This window comes from Microcaecilia unicolor, chromosome 4 (genome assembly GCF_901765095.1).
Source record: "Microcaecilia unicolor chromosome 4, aMicUni1.1, whole genome shotgun sequence".
Classification (NCBI taxonomy): domain Eukaryota; kingdom Metazoa; phylum Chordata; class Amphibia; order Gymnophiona; family Siphonopidae; genus Microcaecilia; species Microcaecilia unicolor.
Genome location: NC_044034.1, coordinates 97,094,771 through 97,111,581, shown reverse-complemented (window position 1 = coordinate 97,111,581; position 16,811 = coordinate 97,094,771). Strand labels below are relative to the sequence as shown.

General features: G+C 42.0%; 1 protein-coding gene across 4 annotated transcripts in view; it reads right to left on the bottom strand.

The window, feature by feature from the left end:
* Positions 1-6,088: 6,088 nt before the first annotated feature.
* ERICH6B (glutamate rich 6B) overlaps positions 6,089-16,811 on the bottom strand; it is a 124,855-nt gene continuing 114,132 nt past the window's right edge. For all 4 annotated transcript variants that reach the window (XM_030200510.1, XM_030200509.1, XM_030200511.1 and 1 more), the window contains exon 13: positions 6,089-6,822. In XM_030200510.1, coding sequence (XP_030056370.1) covers positions 6,499-6,822 — 324 coding nt within the window. In that variant the 3' untranslated portion in view covers positions 6,089-6,498. The remainder of the gene's footprint in view (positions 6,823-16,811) is intronic.

Sequence of the window (16,811 nt, the reverse complement as noted above, 5' to 3'; positions counted from 1 at the left end):
TATACCTTTTTTTGTAAAAATGTCAGAGGAACTAGTTACAGTTCAGCAAACTATCTTGAACACAACAATAAATTACATAAACTCAATCAGGTTTTAGAACCTGTTACAGTACTGAAGTGGTTGTAGGTTCCCTTTTAGATAAAGTACATTGAATCTCTAGTGAAGTTTAAACAACTGTTTTCCTTCAGTTCGATCTCTCAAGTGCATTTGATCTTGTCGATCATGGCAACTTATGCACTCTTGATGTAGGGATAACAGGCCATGTTTATAATTGGTTCTATGGAATTCTTAACAAGCGCTCATATAGTGTTAAGATGGGCTGTCTCTGAGCAATTGTGTAACCCTTGTGGAGTTCCATAGGGTTCACCTTTATCACATATACCGCTTAATGTATTTATGCATGCTCTGGGACTAAAATGTCAGGATCATGGGTTTTTATCCCATAGTTACGCAGATGATATCACCATTTTTTTACACATTTCATTCAGACAAAGACCTCAGTCATTACAAATTCAATTAATATGGTGAAAGATTGGATGCTTGTACATAAACTGAAATTGAATACTGAGAAAACTAAATTTTTACATCTTGATTATCGCTCAGATCCTAACCTCTCTTCTGTTGTTATTTATCAATCAGAACTTAAGCTTTGCATTGTATTGTAGTAATTGTTTCTTGTTAGCCACATTGAATCCGAACTTGTTTGGGTTAATGTGGGATATAAATGTCTCAAATAAATAAGCTTCCATTGGTTATAAGAATATTGGGAATTTACCTGGATAGCACTTTAAAATGCCATACAATTCATAAATTCTTTGAAGAGAATCTGTTTCACTTATTAGTGCAAGCTTTATTATCAAGTCAGCTATATTATTGCAATATAATCTATTTAAGATGCCCTAAATATACATTGAAAAAAGCTTGTGTATTCAAAACATGGCAGTAAGACTTAATTTTTTCATTAAGGCATGATAGTTTCCCACTTTTATATAAAATTACACTGGCTTCTAGTAGCGGCAAGGACCCTTTTTAAACTGGCATGATTTTTATTTAAAATATTAAATGGACATCCGTTTACTATTGGTATGATCACTGCTTATTCATTAATTCACCTAAGTCATACAGGAAGCCTAGTTTCTTCCTTTTTCAAACTTCTAGAGGTATAAGGAGAAACTATTGGCCTTTTAAGCAGCAATATTTGGAAAGAAGATACCTCCTTTGTTAGCTTCTCTGCCTGGAACAATCTTCCTCAACCCCTACGCCAAGCCCCCTCCCTACCCATCTTCAAATCTCTGCTTAAAACTCACCTCTTCATTGTTGATTTCGGCACCTAACCTTTCATGAAATATAGTATGCCCTATCAGACGGACTCTACACTTGTCTTTAGATTGTTTGATCGTCTTTAGATTGTACACCTGTCTTTTAGATTGTAAGCTCCTTGAGCAGGGACTGTCCATCCCTGTTAAATTGTACAGCGCTGCGTAACCCTAGTAGCGCTTTAGAAATGTTAAGTAGTAGTAGTAGTAGTAGAATTATAAAATGTTTAGACAGAATATTAGAACATTTCTTTTTCAGCAAATATGTACTGGGCAACAAAAGCTGGTAATATTTGATCAGGGTTGAGTAGAGTATTTTCCATTTATAATTCCTGGTAATTTTCAACTTCTGCTAAGAACTGAGAGGTATCGTGGAATATAAATTTGAAATTGTTATCTATTAATAATAGAAATAAGGTTTGTGTGTTTCATAGATGTGCCTACACCAGCACACAGCTAAGTAGAAGAGAAATTACTTGAAAAAGTCACAAAATACAGAAATGTACAACTTGAAAGATTATGGAAGAAGAATCAAAAATAGTACCAATTATACTAGGGGCTTTTGGAGCCATACCAAATACATTGAACCCCTCCCCCCCCCCCCCCATACCCCCTCCTCTCCACTAGTAATCACTTAAAATTGAAGAAAGAACACCCTGCCAGTTGCAAAAGACAGTTTTATTTGGAACTGCAATCATGGCACTACCTCTACAATGCATAAAACCAGCTAAGATGGAGAAAAGCCATTTAATTAATATTATCTATCCTATCTATATACACACACAGGCACAATAGAAGGGGACGGAAGGGAGTGTATCTGTCTATATATCATCAAAACCTGGTTGAGTCCTCCACAACTTCAAATCCTGCCCAAGAATTGTAGACGTATCATAGGCTATATGCAGTTCTGAATAAGGCTAATTTATGCAATTGTTAAGGTGGTAGTTCTTTCAGGTTAAGCAATGCAAAGTTCTTTGTAAGACTCTGGGGCATGGTTCCTAATGGCATAACTACAAGAACAGTGAGCCCTTGGCCCGCAGTCAGAGAGCTGCAGCAGACAAGTCTTCTGGGCTGGCACAAAGTAGGAACTGAGGCAAGACTAGAACAAGGGCATACAGGACTAGGCAAGACATGACAGGGCAAGACTGAACAAGCGTGATTATACAAGGCAGGACAAGGCAAGGCTAGATGAGATAGAACAGGGCAAGACTGAGTAAGCAGGACTACACTAGGCAAGACAGGAACTGGATCCAGAGAAGAAATGGTAAGCAAGGCAACAGGGCTAGAACCAAACCCAGACAGGAAAAAGACAAGGAAACAAGGCTAGAACTGGGTTTATTTTATTACATTTGTACCCCGCGCTTTCCCACTCATGGCAGGCTCAATGCGGCTTACATATTATATACAGGTACTTCTTTGTACCTGGGGCAATGGAAGGTTAAGTGACTTGCCCAGAGTCACAAAGAGCTGCCTGTGCCTGCAGTGGGAATTGAACGCAGTTCCCCAGGACCAAAGTCCAACTAGGCCACTCCTCCACAAGGCAAAGCAAGGCAGGGCAAGAACTGGATCTGGACACAACAAGGAGTAAGACAAGCTTGGACAAGGCTAAACAGGACAAGGACTGGATATATAAATATCATGCATATTCATTGTGGATATCCTGAAAACCCAACTAGCAGGGTGTGCCCTGAGGGCTGGGTTGAGAAGCACTGCTAGGAAATTGCAGACAGGTGAACCTGATGCTGGGCAAATGATAAAATCTTTTCTGAAGAGCAATATTATTGGCCATCTGAACTGGCAGAGTTTAATGGTGCAGAGTCAATATGGATTGGTAAAGCCTTATTTCCCTTTACTAAATCTGTTAATGAAGGTGTTAATAAGCACATGGGTAAGGCTGAGTTGGAAAACATAGTGTACCTGGATTTTCAGGTGTTTTCTCATGAGAAACTCATCAGAAAATTAAAAAGTCATAGAACAGGAGACAATACCATGTTATTGGTAACTTCCTGAAAAAAAAAAAAAGGAAAACAGATTAGGATCACTTCTCTCAATGGAGAGCAAAATAGTGGAGTGTGCCAGGGATTGATACTGTGGCCAGTGGGGCTTTTTTTTTCAGTATTTATACATGAACTGGAAAGTAGAGTAGCAAGTTCAATGGTCAGATTTGCTAATCATACAAAATTATTCAAAATAGTTAAATCACAAGCTACTTTTGAGGAACTGCAGCAAGACTGGGGGGTTGGGCTTCTACATGACAGGTGAAGTTTAATATGGAAAATGTAAAGTAATGCATACAGGGAAAAATAATCTAAGATATACAATGCTGGGTTCTGTGTAGGTGGCACCAGCCAGAAGGATATTGGGTCATTGCCAACAAGTACTTTGAAATCATCAGTTCAGTATTTAGATTTTGCTCACACCTGTTTTCAGTAGTAGCTCAAGGTGAGTTACATTCAGGTACACTGGATATTTCTTTGTCCCAGGAGGGCTCACAGTCTAAGTTTGTACCTGAGGGGGTTAAGTGACTTGCCCAAGATCACAAGGAGCAGCAGCAGGATTTGAACCAGCCACCTCTGGATTGCAAGACCGGTGCTCTAACCACTAGGCTACTCCTATGTGATAGCAATTAATAAAGCAAATAGAATGTAAGGAATTAATAGGCTTCATGGCATCCAGTATGTTCTTATGGACTACCAAAATGGCTTCTCAGCAGAAAAGTGCCTTGGTAGGACTGTGTTTCTCCAGGTACCTCTTTAAAAGTGTCCTGAAACTGCTCTGAAATGCTCTGCAACTTTTCTGTTTTTCCATTTCAGTGGAATTGACTTCACTAGAGTGAAAGAAATGGTGAAGGCTTGAAATAGCTCAGATGATTTCAATATAATGTCCTCTCATGAAATAATGGGAACTATGCAGGTATCAGGGAGGCTCCTGGGTCTTACTCCTGCTCTCAACAGAAGTAAATCTATTTGGAGTGGAGACCTCAGATAGGCAACTAAAGGTTGCAGATGTAGGTGGGTAGAGTATGATGAAGGAGGATATAAGCAGGCTCTGCTTCTTGACTACTCGAAATATCTTTTTCTGGGTCCTTCCAATTAAAGTTTTGAGTGATTGAAAGGCACTCATACAGTAGCCTTTACTTCAGCGGTAGATATGTGGGAAAACACATTTGGCCACTAGTCACCTAGTAGAGGCCTCAACCTGAAGTAATCAAGCTCCTGTATGGGAACACCTGGAAAAAAAAAACTGATTGACACCTCCCACTTTTTCAAGGCATTTCCTATTTTGATTTTATAAGGTACTCATGTCAGGATCAAGAATTAAAAATCTTGACAAAACACCAGTGTTCACATTGGTAATTGACGTTGAAATAATCTGTACTGCAGGAGAAAAACTTGTATTATTCATATTTGAGTAGGTTGTCCATAATGCACTGGCATTTACTGATAATTCTCTTCTTTCTAAAACTCTGTGAAGAAGCACTGGCTGAGCTTTATGTTCAAATCAATGTTTTGCTGTCTTTTGTTTTGTTTTGCAATATTACGAGTCCTTTTATATGCTGATGAATGCATTTCAGCCTTTTGGAGATAGGCTATGTATGATGAAAAGTGGTATATCAAACTAATAAACACCATTGAGCAAAAAGGACAAACTGATATAGGTTGAATCATTACATCCAATCTATGAATGCTTAAGGATAAATACACAAAATAAAACATTTCACTGTATGGCTACAGTTGGAGAGAGCATGGTTATTTAGGAAAAAATAGTATTTCAAGATTATATACAACTTTTATTATTATATTTTTTAATGACACATTGCCAGACATGATTAAGGGTAGCCTGAGAAACAGTAGAACAAAAAGAAGGGTGGGAGAAAGGAACAGTACAGCAGAATTGTTTGACAGGCTGGGAGAGAGATACAGGTAGGAAACTTTCATGATACACCAGGTGGCACAGAGTAGAAGAAAGTTCTGTGTTGAAAAGAACAACTTGGAAGCTTAGTTTTTGAGGGACAAAAGACCGGTACCAAGGGAAGCCTAATGGATCTTGATGCAAATGGGAGACCAGCTCACCAGCCCAACAGGAAAGAGGAATCCCAAGTGCAGGGACAAAACGTTGGCATATTTTATGGGAAGGACCTCTAAAGGAGCACTCCAGCTACAGTACATTCCATGTTGCTTTAACAGGTGAAAAAAATGATCTTCATGTTAGGCTTATTAATAATTACATTCATCACTGTTCTCGTAAATCAACTACCAGTTAATTTTAAAGTTCACATTGCATCTTCCCATGTTTTGTACCAACTATAAACATCCCACCTCTAGTAATGTGCAAAAGTGTGACATTTACAAAGGGCACTACCAGCTTGGGTGTGTTAAATCCACTACAATCCTATATAATAATTCTCACCTCCAACGTTCTGACTTGCTGCCTGGGACCGTAGCTCATTCCGAGTTGGTCAGGACAGCTCCGTAGATCAGGCTGGCATCACCGTAGCCATTATGATGTCAGCTTCAGAACCCAGGGTGGGAAAAACATGCCTCACAGCTGATCCATGTCCAGAGGAGGGTCACTGGACATGGGTGGCTGGAGAGGGGCAGGGGAGAGAGGAGGGTCGTTGGACATGGGTGGCTGGAGGGGGGGCAGGGGAGAGAGGAGGGTCGCTGGACATGGTGGCTGCAGGGGGGGCAGGGGAGAGAGGAGGGTCACTGGACATGGGTGGCTGGGGGGGCAGGGGAGAGAGGAGGGTCGCTGGATATGGGTAGCTGCAGGGGAGCCGAGGAAAACCTTGCTAGCGCCCGTTTCATTTGTGTCAGAAACGGGCCTTTTTTACTAGTACTTAATAAAACTGAAGTATGTGTACAAGACCAATCAGGAATATATTAAAAGTGAATTTAAAAAAAATATTTACAACAAAGAAAGCATAATGATGTAAATATGTTTTTCTTTTAGTAGTGTGGGTGCATTATGCTAATGAGACATTTGTACTAGGAATTTGACTCTGATGGAGCTCCTCTAAAATGAGGTGCACTTTGTAGCTGTTGATTCTTGCATGAAAATAATTTTTTATTATCTTGATGATATGCTTGTGGAATCATTTGTGCTGCTGTGATGATAATCTGTCTTAATACATGGAAGTCCATTTATTTCTTCAGGAATAATTCTACATCATAACGTTTGTTTAGGAACTAGCAGTCTTGCGTGTTACTCTTCGTTTATTTGTGCTGTAAGGCTTAGCTGTCTTACTCCGTGGTGGTATCTGCTCAATTGATGTTGATGAATCATTTTTCTTTTTGTAGTAGCTTTCTTGCCTTTTTTTGGCCTTCTGGAACTGAACAATGAGATCCTGGGGCCGTAGTGTTTCAACCAGATGGCGAGTCGGGTGCTTTAGCATATTGTGGATCTGCTGTAGGAGTCTACGGATTACAGCAGTTTGTAAATGAAGATAATGCTCTATCTTGCATATCTGTGCCTTTGGACTTTCAAGATTCTTTTGGTCTCTCAACTGCAAAAAATCCAATTGAAACAAAACACTGTAATTTAGCACAGTGGAACCTGGAGGTAAAGATAGAATCAGCATATAGACTCCACACTATTTATGTTATATGGAAAGCCTGTTTCGGCTCAACAACTGGAGAGTAGTTGATTGGTGCACTGTAAATCAAATTTTAATCACCCACCCTTGTCTGTTTCTGATCAAGTTCACCCACTTCTGGTCCTGTAACGGAATTCAAACATGCATGGGATAAACATAAAGGAATCCTGTTCAGAAGGAATGGATCCTCAGAAGCTTAGCAGAGATTGGGTGGCAGAACCGGTGGTAGGGAGGTGGGGCAAGTGCTGGGCAGACTTCTATGGTCTATGCCCCAAAAATGGCAAGGATAAATCAAGGTCAGGTATACATATAAAGTAACACATATGAGTTTATCTTGTTGGGCAGACTGGATGGACCGTACAGGTCTTTATCTGCCGTCATCTGCTATATCCAATTCTCTATATAGTTCAGACTTCTCTTATTGACTTACAAGTGCATTCACTCTGCAGGTCCTCAATACCTTTCCACAAGCTCTATCTCTGGCCATCTTCAAATCTAGGCTAAAAGCCCACCTTTTCGAGGTTGCTTTTAACTCCTAACTCCTATTCACTTGTTCAGTACCCATATCTGTTTTATCATTCCCACCTTAAGTAATTCCCTTATCCCTTATTTGTCCTGTTTGTCTGTCTTGGTTAGATTGTAAGCTCTGTCGAGCAGGGACTATCTCTTCATGTTCAAGTTTATAGCACTGTATATGTCTAGTAGCGCTATTAGAAATATTAGTAGTAGTAATGTCCTTGTGGTAATAGTCTTTGTGTTTTAATTAATTTGTACACTGTCAACCTTTTGGGCCCTTTTACTAAAGGGTGTTAAGCCCTAATGTGTGCTTAATGCGCAAAAAATAAAAAGGCTACCACAAAATGTGTTAAAGCATTTTGAAGTATTTTGCCTGCTAGCGTGCTATCCTACATGTTAGATATTTTTTGGGTGCATGTCATGGGCAAAGAATGGGTATGGAAGCATTAACCAGGTAGCATGTTCAGATTGCCATGTACTAACTCAATAAAGGGAAACTAATACGACAGCACTTGGGGGGGGGGGGGGGGGGGATTGTATATATGTCACCTAAAAATCCATGTGGAAAACACTTCCCCCTAAGCATATTCTATAATCGGCACCTAAGTTTAGGCGAGGTATATAGAATACGCTTAGTTGACATCCCAGCACCTAAAACTATGCATGTCCATTTACACCAATGAAAACATGGCTTAAATCCAAGCATGTAGATTTAGGTGCAGAGGGCCATATTCTATAACTACGCGTAAATTTCTGAACGCCCACGAAATGCCCATTTCCACGCCCATAACCACACCCCTTTTTGTCTGTGTGTGTTAGAAGTGAGGCACAGTGTATTACAGAACATGCTTAGTGAGTTGTGTGCATAACTTTTAATTATTGCCAATTAGTGCTCATGATTGCTTGTTGTGCTGTTATCTATGCTAATTAGCTTGTTAGGCCAATTAAGTTATACGTGTTATTATAGAATCTGCCTGGCTTTCAGCACGGATCTCTAGGTGCGCTATATAGAATCCGAGGGTTAGCGTGTTAATTTTTGACAGGTAATGCAAGCTAATGACAACATTAGCACATGTCCTGAAATAAAAAAAGCTTTTTAAATGGCCTAAAAAGTGCTGCATTGAATTGAGGCTGAGTGCACAGGAAAGTCATGTGTTTAAGATGTGCAAAGCCTAGATTCTAGCACACCTTTAGTTAAAGGGCCCTTTTATTGTTTTTGTTCTGTGCTGTAAATCTGACAGCAAAGACAGGTGACAAAATAACTTCAACCTTCAGAAGACACCTCCAAGTGTGCCCTTTAAAACTACAGGTAGAGGGGGTAAAGAATTGTTAAATAGCTCTCTCTGAAATACGTGTTAAATGTAGAGAAATTTGTTTGATAACATTCTTTTGAAGGTAGTGGTAGTCAAAAAGTTTAAGAAAACCTTAAAAGTGAGGATATAGCACTTTTTTCCTATTATAATGAGTTTCTATCTTTTTTTACACAACTGTAATCAAGGCTTTCATAAAACAATCCAAGCTAGACCTGCAGATGTGACACCAATGAACTCTCTAAAGATATGGAAAATTGCCTATAGTCAACATTAAACTCAGACCTGCAAAGACCCTTTTAAAAATGATCATGTTAGACTGTTGAAAACCAAAGGACAATTTAAAAAGTGACATGAACAAATATTAACCTATGACCTATGTTTATATTTAATGTTTAGTTGATACTTTCTATACCTCCTTTTGTGTAACACAGCAAAGTGGTTTACAATTGCTAAAATAATAATTTACAGATTGGAAATGGAATGCCAAAAATAGTATAGGACAGGAACACAAAGATCCATAAAACCACCCATTATATTGCTAATAGGGCATACATACCTGGGGTCCTTTTATTAAGCCACGGTATGCACTAGTGCATGCCTACTGTGCACCAAAAAGCACTGCCCGTCCTGCAGTAGTGTGCCGATCAGTGCACGCCAATCCCACGCTAAAGACTAGTTTTTACTTGTTGGTGCAGGAGGCGTGTCTATTGGCAGAGAGTAGGCGTGCCCTGTACTAATCGGGTAGCATGGGTACATTGCTGCATGCTGCCCGATTAGTGTGAGAGCCCTTATTGCCTCCCAAATAGGTGGTGGGAAGGGCTCCTGCGGTAATGGCCACGCAGTGATTGGGAAATTAGTGCATGGCCATTACAGGAAAGTATATAAGTACGGCCATTTTACCACCATGCTAAAAGGTAAACCCACGCACTACAAACAGTGCTGGCTGCTTTTTGAGCACGGCTTAGTAAAATGGCTCCATAGAGTGCTAAATCTTTTACACAAGAATTGTACTTACTTACTGTTGTTGTCCAAATAGACAGGCAGAGGCCCTTATGCCACCAGATGACCATGAGCAGCTACTTCAAAGCTGATCTTTGCAGGTTAAGGAGAGAGGTCATTTTAAAATGCATTTCTGCACATAAAACTATTTTATGCACAGAAGTAGCCATTTATAAAATGCTCGTGTGCATAAATTTATACACAGGGAGGCATGATTTATAATCTACATGTGACCGTAGAGTAGCATATTGCAGAAGTAATATTAGTACAAAAAAGGCTCAATACCACCAATACACAACCAAATATAAGTATCATAAATATTATAAGCAATCTTAAATAATGTCCATAGTCTGCTACTGAGAGGGGGGGGGAGGGAGGGAGGGGGAAGCCACTGTTTGTCCTGGGATTTGTAGCATGGAATTTTGCTACTATTTGGGTTTCTGCAGGTACTTGTGACCATGGGCATAGTTTGGGGGGGTGAGGCGGGCATTGCCCCCCAAACGCAGGGCTGGCGCAACACTGCAGGTAGCTCTTCCCGCCCTTAGCTCCTGGACAGGCTTCCTCTTTGTTCCTTCCTGCCCCCCCCCCCCCCCCCGCGTGCATGTTTAAACCTTTTATTTTCCTTGCAGCGACGGCAGTGAAGCACACAACACAGCAGGCTCGCCTCCAGCCTTTCCCTTCCCTCACTCAGTGTCCTGCCTTCTTGCGATGATGTATTTCCTGTTTCCGCAAGGGCAGGACACTGTGTGAGGGAAGGGAAAGGCTGGAGGCGAGCCCGCTGTGTTGTGTGCTTCACTGCCGTTGCTGTGAGGAAAATAAAAGGTTTAAACATGCGCGCGGGGGGGAGGGGGAGGAAGGTACGAAGAGGAAGGCTGTCGGGGAGCTGAGGGAGGGCAGGGAAAATCGCTGGACATGGATGGGAGGGGAGAGAAGAGATTGCTGGATATGGAGAGGAGGAGAGGGCAGGGGGAGAGAAGAGATCGCTGGACGTGGAGAGGAGGGGAGGGGAGAGGAGAATTGCTGGATGTGGAGAGGAAGGGAGGGCAGGGAAAAGAATTGCTGGACATGGATGGATGGAGGGGAGGGCAGGGGAGAGAGGACAATTGCTGGACATGGATAGATGAATGGAGGGGGCAGGGGAGAAAGCAAATTTGCTAGATATGGGTGGATGGAGGAGAGGGCAGGGGAGAATGGAGAGTTGCTGGACATGGATGGATGGATGGAGGGGAGGGCACGGGAGAGAGGAGAATTGCTGGACCTCGATGGATGGAGGGGGCAGGGGAGAGAGGAAAATTGCTGGATATGGATGGATGGAGGAGAGGGCAGGGGAGAATGGAGAGTTGCTGGACATGGATGGATGGAGGAGAGGGCAGGAGAGAATGGAGAGTTACTGGACATGGATGGATGGAGGGGAGGGCAGGGGAGAAAAGAGAATTGCTGGCAATGGATGGATGAATGGAGGGGGCAGGGGAGAGAACAAATTTGCTGGATATGGATGGATGGAGGAGAGGGCAGGGGAGAATGGAGAGTTGCTGGACATGGATGGATGGATGGAGGGGAGGGCAGGGAAGAGAGGAGAATTGCTGGACATGGATGGATGAATAGAGGGGGCAGGGGAGAGAGCAAATTTACTGGATATGGGTGGATGGAGGAGAGGGCAGGGAAGAATGGAGAGTTGCTGGACATGGATGGATGGAGGGGAAGGCAGGGGAGACAGGAGAATTGCTGGACATGGATGGAGGGGCAGGGGAGAGAGAAAATTTGCTAGATATGAGTGGATGGAGGAGAGGGCAGGGGAGAATGGAGAGTTGCTGGAAATAGATGGATGGAGGGGAGTGAAGTAAGGAAGGAGATGCACATGGATGGAGGGGAGGGAAGAGAGGAGAAATGCTGGACAAGGATGGAGGGGAGGGAAGACAGAGGAAGGAGATGCACATGGATGGAGGGGAGGGGAGGGGAGTGAGGAGAAATGCTGGATATGGATGGAGGGAAAACTGCTGAATTTAAGGGCTGGATTGGAACACTTTGAGGGCATTTACTGAAAATGGAGGAAGGATAGTTATGGCTACAGATGGTAGACAGGATGCATAAGGACACAGGAGGATGCTGGACATGGTGAGTGAAAAAATATCAAATGGAAAGGGGGTGGGGCGTGGCAAGATGGCGGTGTGATTCAGACGGTGAGAGAATGCTGTGCTCTAGTTGGAAGGTTTTCTTCAAGAAACTTTTTCCTTTTTCAATATGCCACATACTAAGAGGTAAGGGAATGTGAGGTTTGTTCCCTCGCCTACATCTACATCGTCCCCAATCCAGCAGAGACTAGATCGACTCCTCACCGGAACCTCCCTAGCGGAACTTGTTTATTTTCTCTGAATCTGCCTTTGCTAATCAAGCAGCGGAAGCAGTGGCCCGTCTCATCTCTCTCTGGGCAAAGTTACATATGCCCTCCAAATATCTAGCTTTCCCAACCTTGAATCTGCTCATGACAGGCTTATACCGTCAGGCAGTATGGACTCTTGTAATTAGAAAGGAACCCAGTATGTAGTAGATATAATAAAATAGTTTATTACAATCTTACCAATGGTAATACAGGTAGGTTAAGCATTCACATAATGGAACCGCATATCATGGCACGTCCTCTCTCTCTAGCCTTCTGGAGTCTCCCTTCTCTGTTCGTCTTCTTCCTCTCATCTCCTTCTTCTTCTCGTCTCATCTGAACTAATACTCCTCAAACTGCTGCTTATATACAATTTTGGCCCTATTCATTTCAATGGACCCCAGCTGTCTCAACTGGGCTCCTAGTCCTTATCAGTCGATCAGAATGACTTCACATGTTCCCAAACCTTCCTGTAGCCCCCCCCTTTGGATGTTCTCACCTGGGGTGCAGCTGACCCAGCACTATCTCTACGTAACCATAGCAACTCTTGCTTATGACGTCTTGCAGGTGCCAATCTTAGGATTGTTTACAGAGTAGATTGCCCCCACCCTTGCCAGTTCAGCACTTGCCACAGTGAAATGTAACTGTGTCAAAGGTGATCTCTGATTTTAAGAAGCCTAGCTCTTATTATGAGCCATTGGCCTGTATTTTACTGAGAGCAAGGGCTAGCATAACTCTTCAAACTGAGGGTGATTCCAGAAGCGGAGGAAACCAAAGGAGCAGAGCCTCTGCCAGGACAAGAAACATCGTTATCTCCTCCCTCAGCTTCCAACAATCCTCCCTGTCCGGCTTCTGCTGCTTCGCTTAGAGAAAGCCCACACGCTTCCAGAAGTGCAGCGTCTGAGTTCTCTGGCGAGGGTATAGCGTCGCAGAAAGGGAATCTGGAAATTGAGGCCCGTGGGTTTCCGGAGGCCTCGGAGACAAGGAGATAAATCTTGGACAAATATGGACAATGCTTAATAATATAAACTTAACTCTTCAAAAATCTTCAGGTGAGGTATCTGCTTTGTATCTCAAGTTTGAAGATTTGATTAAGAAAGTGGATTCAGTGAAAGAAGATCTCTCTACCCAGGTTAAACAAATACAAACTGAAGTGAAACAACTTCAAGAATTTAATTTTACAACAGCTAAAGATAAATTGGATCTCTATAAAAAAAAATTGAGCAGATACAGAATTTTAATAGGTGTTTAAACCTCAGCCTTTTAAATTTTCCTAAAGTTCCCGGGACTTTGCCTATTGACTTATTTAAAAGATATTTGCTTGAAAATTTGAAAATTCCCCAGGAAGCAATTCCCTCTATTAATAAGATTTATTATCTACCTAAGAACCCGGCGAAAAATGAAGGAGAGAATAAAGGTGGAGAAGATATGAATATCGATGTGAACAATATATCTGCCATTCTGGAGCAATCGATAGAAAATACTAAGGAAAGAGCCACGCTCTTGGTGTCTTTTGTATTTGAACAAGACCTCAATACTATAGACCTTAAGACTATATAGATATTCAAAAGCTCCTTTTGGTGCAGGATTTGGATTTACCCAGATGTTACTAAATTGACCCAAGAAAGGAGAAATCTTTTCTTGACTATGAATGAAACTCGGCGGGGGGGAGGGGGACTTTTTTTCCTTGCCTGTGTAAATGTTTGATTCGTTATGTAGATGCAAGGTACATATTTTATACACCTGAACAATTAAAAGCATTTCTTGATTTGAAAAGGTTAAAATAATGTTGGATATTGTAAAATTTGGTGAGGTAAATCACACGTAGTCTTTTCTTTAAAGTTAAAATTCTACTTGATACCTCCTATTGATTCTATCACGCCCCCACGTTTATAGTGGTCTAAGAAAGCCGATAATAATTTTGTCAAATGTAAATTCTTTACTTTACTTTAATACAAGCTGTGTTTCTGTTTAACAAGTGTTTAACTTGTAAAGATAATGTAAAATGATAATAACTAAAGAATTAAAAAAAAAAAAAGAAAGAAGACACTGGGACCAAAGCGAATAGAAAACCTAAATGATCAAACAACAAAGGTAGAAAAAAGTATTTTATTCAGAATTTATTAATTGGAATATGTCAGCTTTTGGAAATGTGAATCTGTGATATTTTGCATGTAAGTTCCAATTTTTCTGGTATTGCTGCCTGCTGAGTCTGACTTCTTGAGGTAACTTTCCAGTTATTTTGCCTTCATATTTTTTTTATTTCTAGTTCCTTGTGTCACATCTGTTGTGTCATGTGTTTTTCATGTGTGATCAAGGTGCAGTATTCTGCTAGCGTGTAGTATTTGCAGCCATTTTTGTTTTGTTTTTCACTAGGTAGTGTACTGGTGTTTTAGAGCCCGGTGTAATTACAGTGCTGCCTTTCCACGCATAAGGTTGTAGCTTGTCATGTCCTTGGAATTAGTGCTGTTATGGTTTGGTAAGGTTCTGAGTGTGTTTTTGCACAAGTTTGTGTATAGTGTTTTGCAATGGATAGATTGCCTTACTGAGGTGGCACCAAAACATCAGAAAGGGTGTAGAGAATAAATCATGACACACTACCTCTTGAAGGATCTACATATAGAGCTTATGCATTTCTAAGGTCTACACTGGCATGGTATGTGAAAGGGGGTGGGGAAATACTACTGGAGAGGAAGAGGGAGTGCTGGGTAAGGAGGAAGGAAGGGAGAAAGAGCTGGCTTTTTTGGGAATAACCATAATGAATATGTATGAGGTCATACATATTCATTATGGTTATTCTCAGCAATGAAACGGGCACTAGCAAGGTTCCATGGCCCCCTCCCTACCTCTCTCCGTCCCTCTGTGTGTCATCAGGCATTCCTCCCCATTGAGTTGTACGGCGGCACTCTTCCCTCCCCCTCCCTTCGAGTTCCATGTCCCCCTACCTGCCGCCCTCCCTGTGCTCAGAGTTCCAGGGCACCCCGCCTCCCTCCCTGTGAAAAAGAAACTAGACCAACAGCGTGGGCTACAAGCAGAGGAAAAGGAATTTAAAGCAAGTAAGAGTTGGTTTACCCGATTTAAAAAGAGGCACGCCATCGGAAAAGTTGCAATTTCTGGTGAAGTTCAATCAGCTGACACTCAAGCGGCTGATGATTATCCATCAAAGTTAAAAGCTATCATCGATGAAGAAGGGTACGTTCCAGAGCAAATTTATAATTGCGAAGAGACAGGACTTTGCTATCACATGCTTCCTGAGCAGACCTTAGCCAGTAAATCTGAGGAACAAAAGGCACAGGGTTTCAAATTGATGAAAGACAGTGTGCCTTTGCAGTTTTGTGTCAATAAGCCTGGCACGCTGTGATAAGTAAGAGGGTGTCCTATACGGTGTAGGCCACTAGAGGGCGCTAGAAGAACTGGAGGTCGCTAGGACCGGGGAGAGCCCTGGGAGGTCCACAGGTGCAGGCGGTTATGGGCTGGGTCCTGTGTAGCTAATTAACCACTTTATACCCCACCTGAGGTGTGAAAGGAAGGGAAGTGAGCTAGCAGCAGAAGAAGAGAGAGCCCCTGAAAGATACTGGCTAACCTTATGGACTTGGGGTGGACTGGGTGTCCAAAGGAGATCAGCAGGCTGAAAGTCCTGGGGTAAGAAGTCCCTAAAGCATTAGTGTTTGACTGTGTGTCCTCAGTACTTATAGGAAGTGTGTGTTCAAAGAGGGGACTGTGTGTCCAAAGTACTGAGAGAAGCAGGCTGCAAAGCCTGGGGTTGAGAGTCCCCAAAGTATTGGTGTTGTACTGAGCCCATGTATCTGGGTGGGGAGGCTCAGTGTGAAGATCTATGAAAGTATAAAGTATTAAGCTAGAAGAAGTGTGCCCAGGGGCTGGAATAAAGAGTTGCCTGAGAAATATGCAGTTGGTGAGACCTGTTTAATTTGCTTAGTGGGAACCAGGTCACCCTGAGCGAGAAGGGGTAGCACACTAATTTGCATATGATCTGCATATTGAGAACCAGGTCACCCTGAGTGAGAAGGGGGATATCACAACACACATAGTAAAACTGCTGTGTATAGGGAAATCGAGGTCTCCCCAGTGTTTCCTCCACAAAAACTTACAAATCCTAGTATTTTCTTACCATTACAGTAAAAATGCATGGATGACTGCCAACATTTTTGAGGAGTGGTTTCACAAACGTTTTGTACCATCCATGCGTGCACATTTAAAGAAGAAAAGGTTAGAACCTAAAGCACTTCTGCTACTGGAGAACTGCCCTGCCCCATCCTCGGAAGAATGCCTTATCAGCCGTGATGGGAAAATTAAGGTAATTTACCTCCCAAAAAACACCACCTCCAAGATTTGACCTTTGGATCAAGGTGTCATTTCAACATTCAAGATGCATTATCACAGAAATTTAATAAAGCTGATCATTGATGAGGAAATAACCATAACTGAACGTCTAACACTCGCCAGTGTTTTTGATCTAGAAGGAAGGGCATGGGATGTAATAGCACCATCTACAATAGAAAAGTGTTGGGAGAGAGGGTTATATGAAGCGTTTGCACCAGAAACAGGGGAACCGGAAGGTGAGTCGGACTCTGAAGAGAAGACGGAAGCTCTGTGTCAAGAACTATTCTTGCAGTGTGGTATTGCAGATACTATGGATTGGATTTATATCGATGACGAGTGCCCTACATGTGATT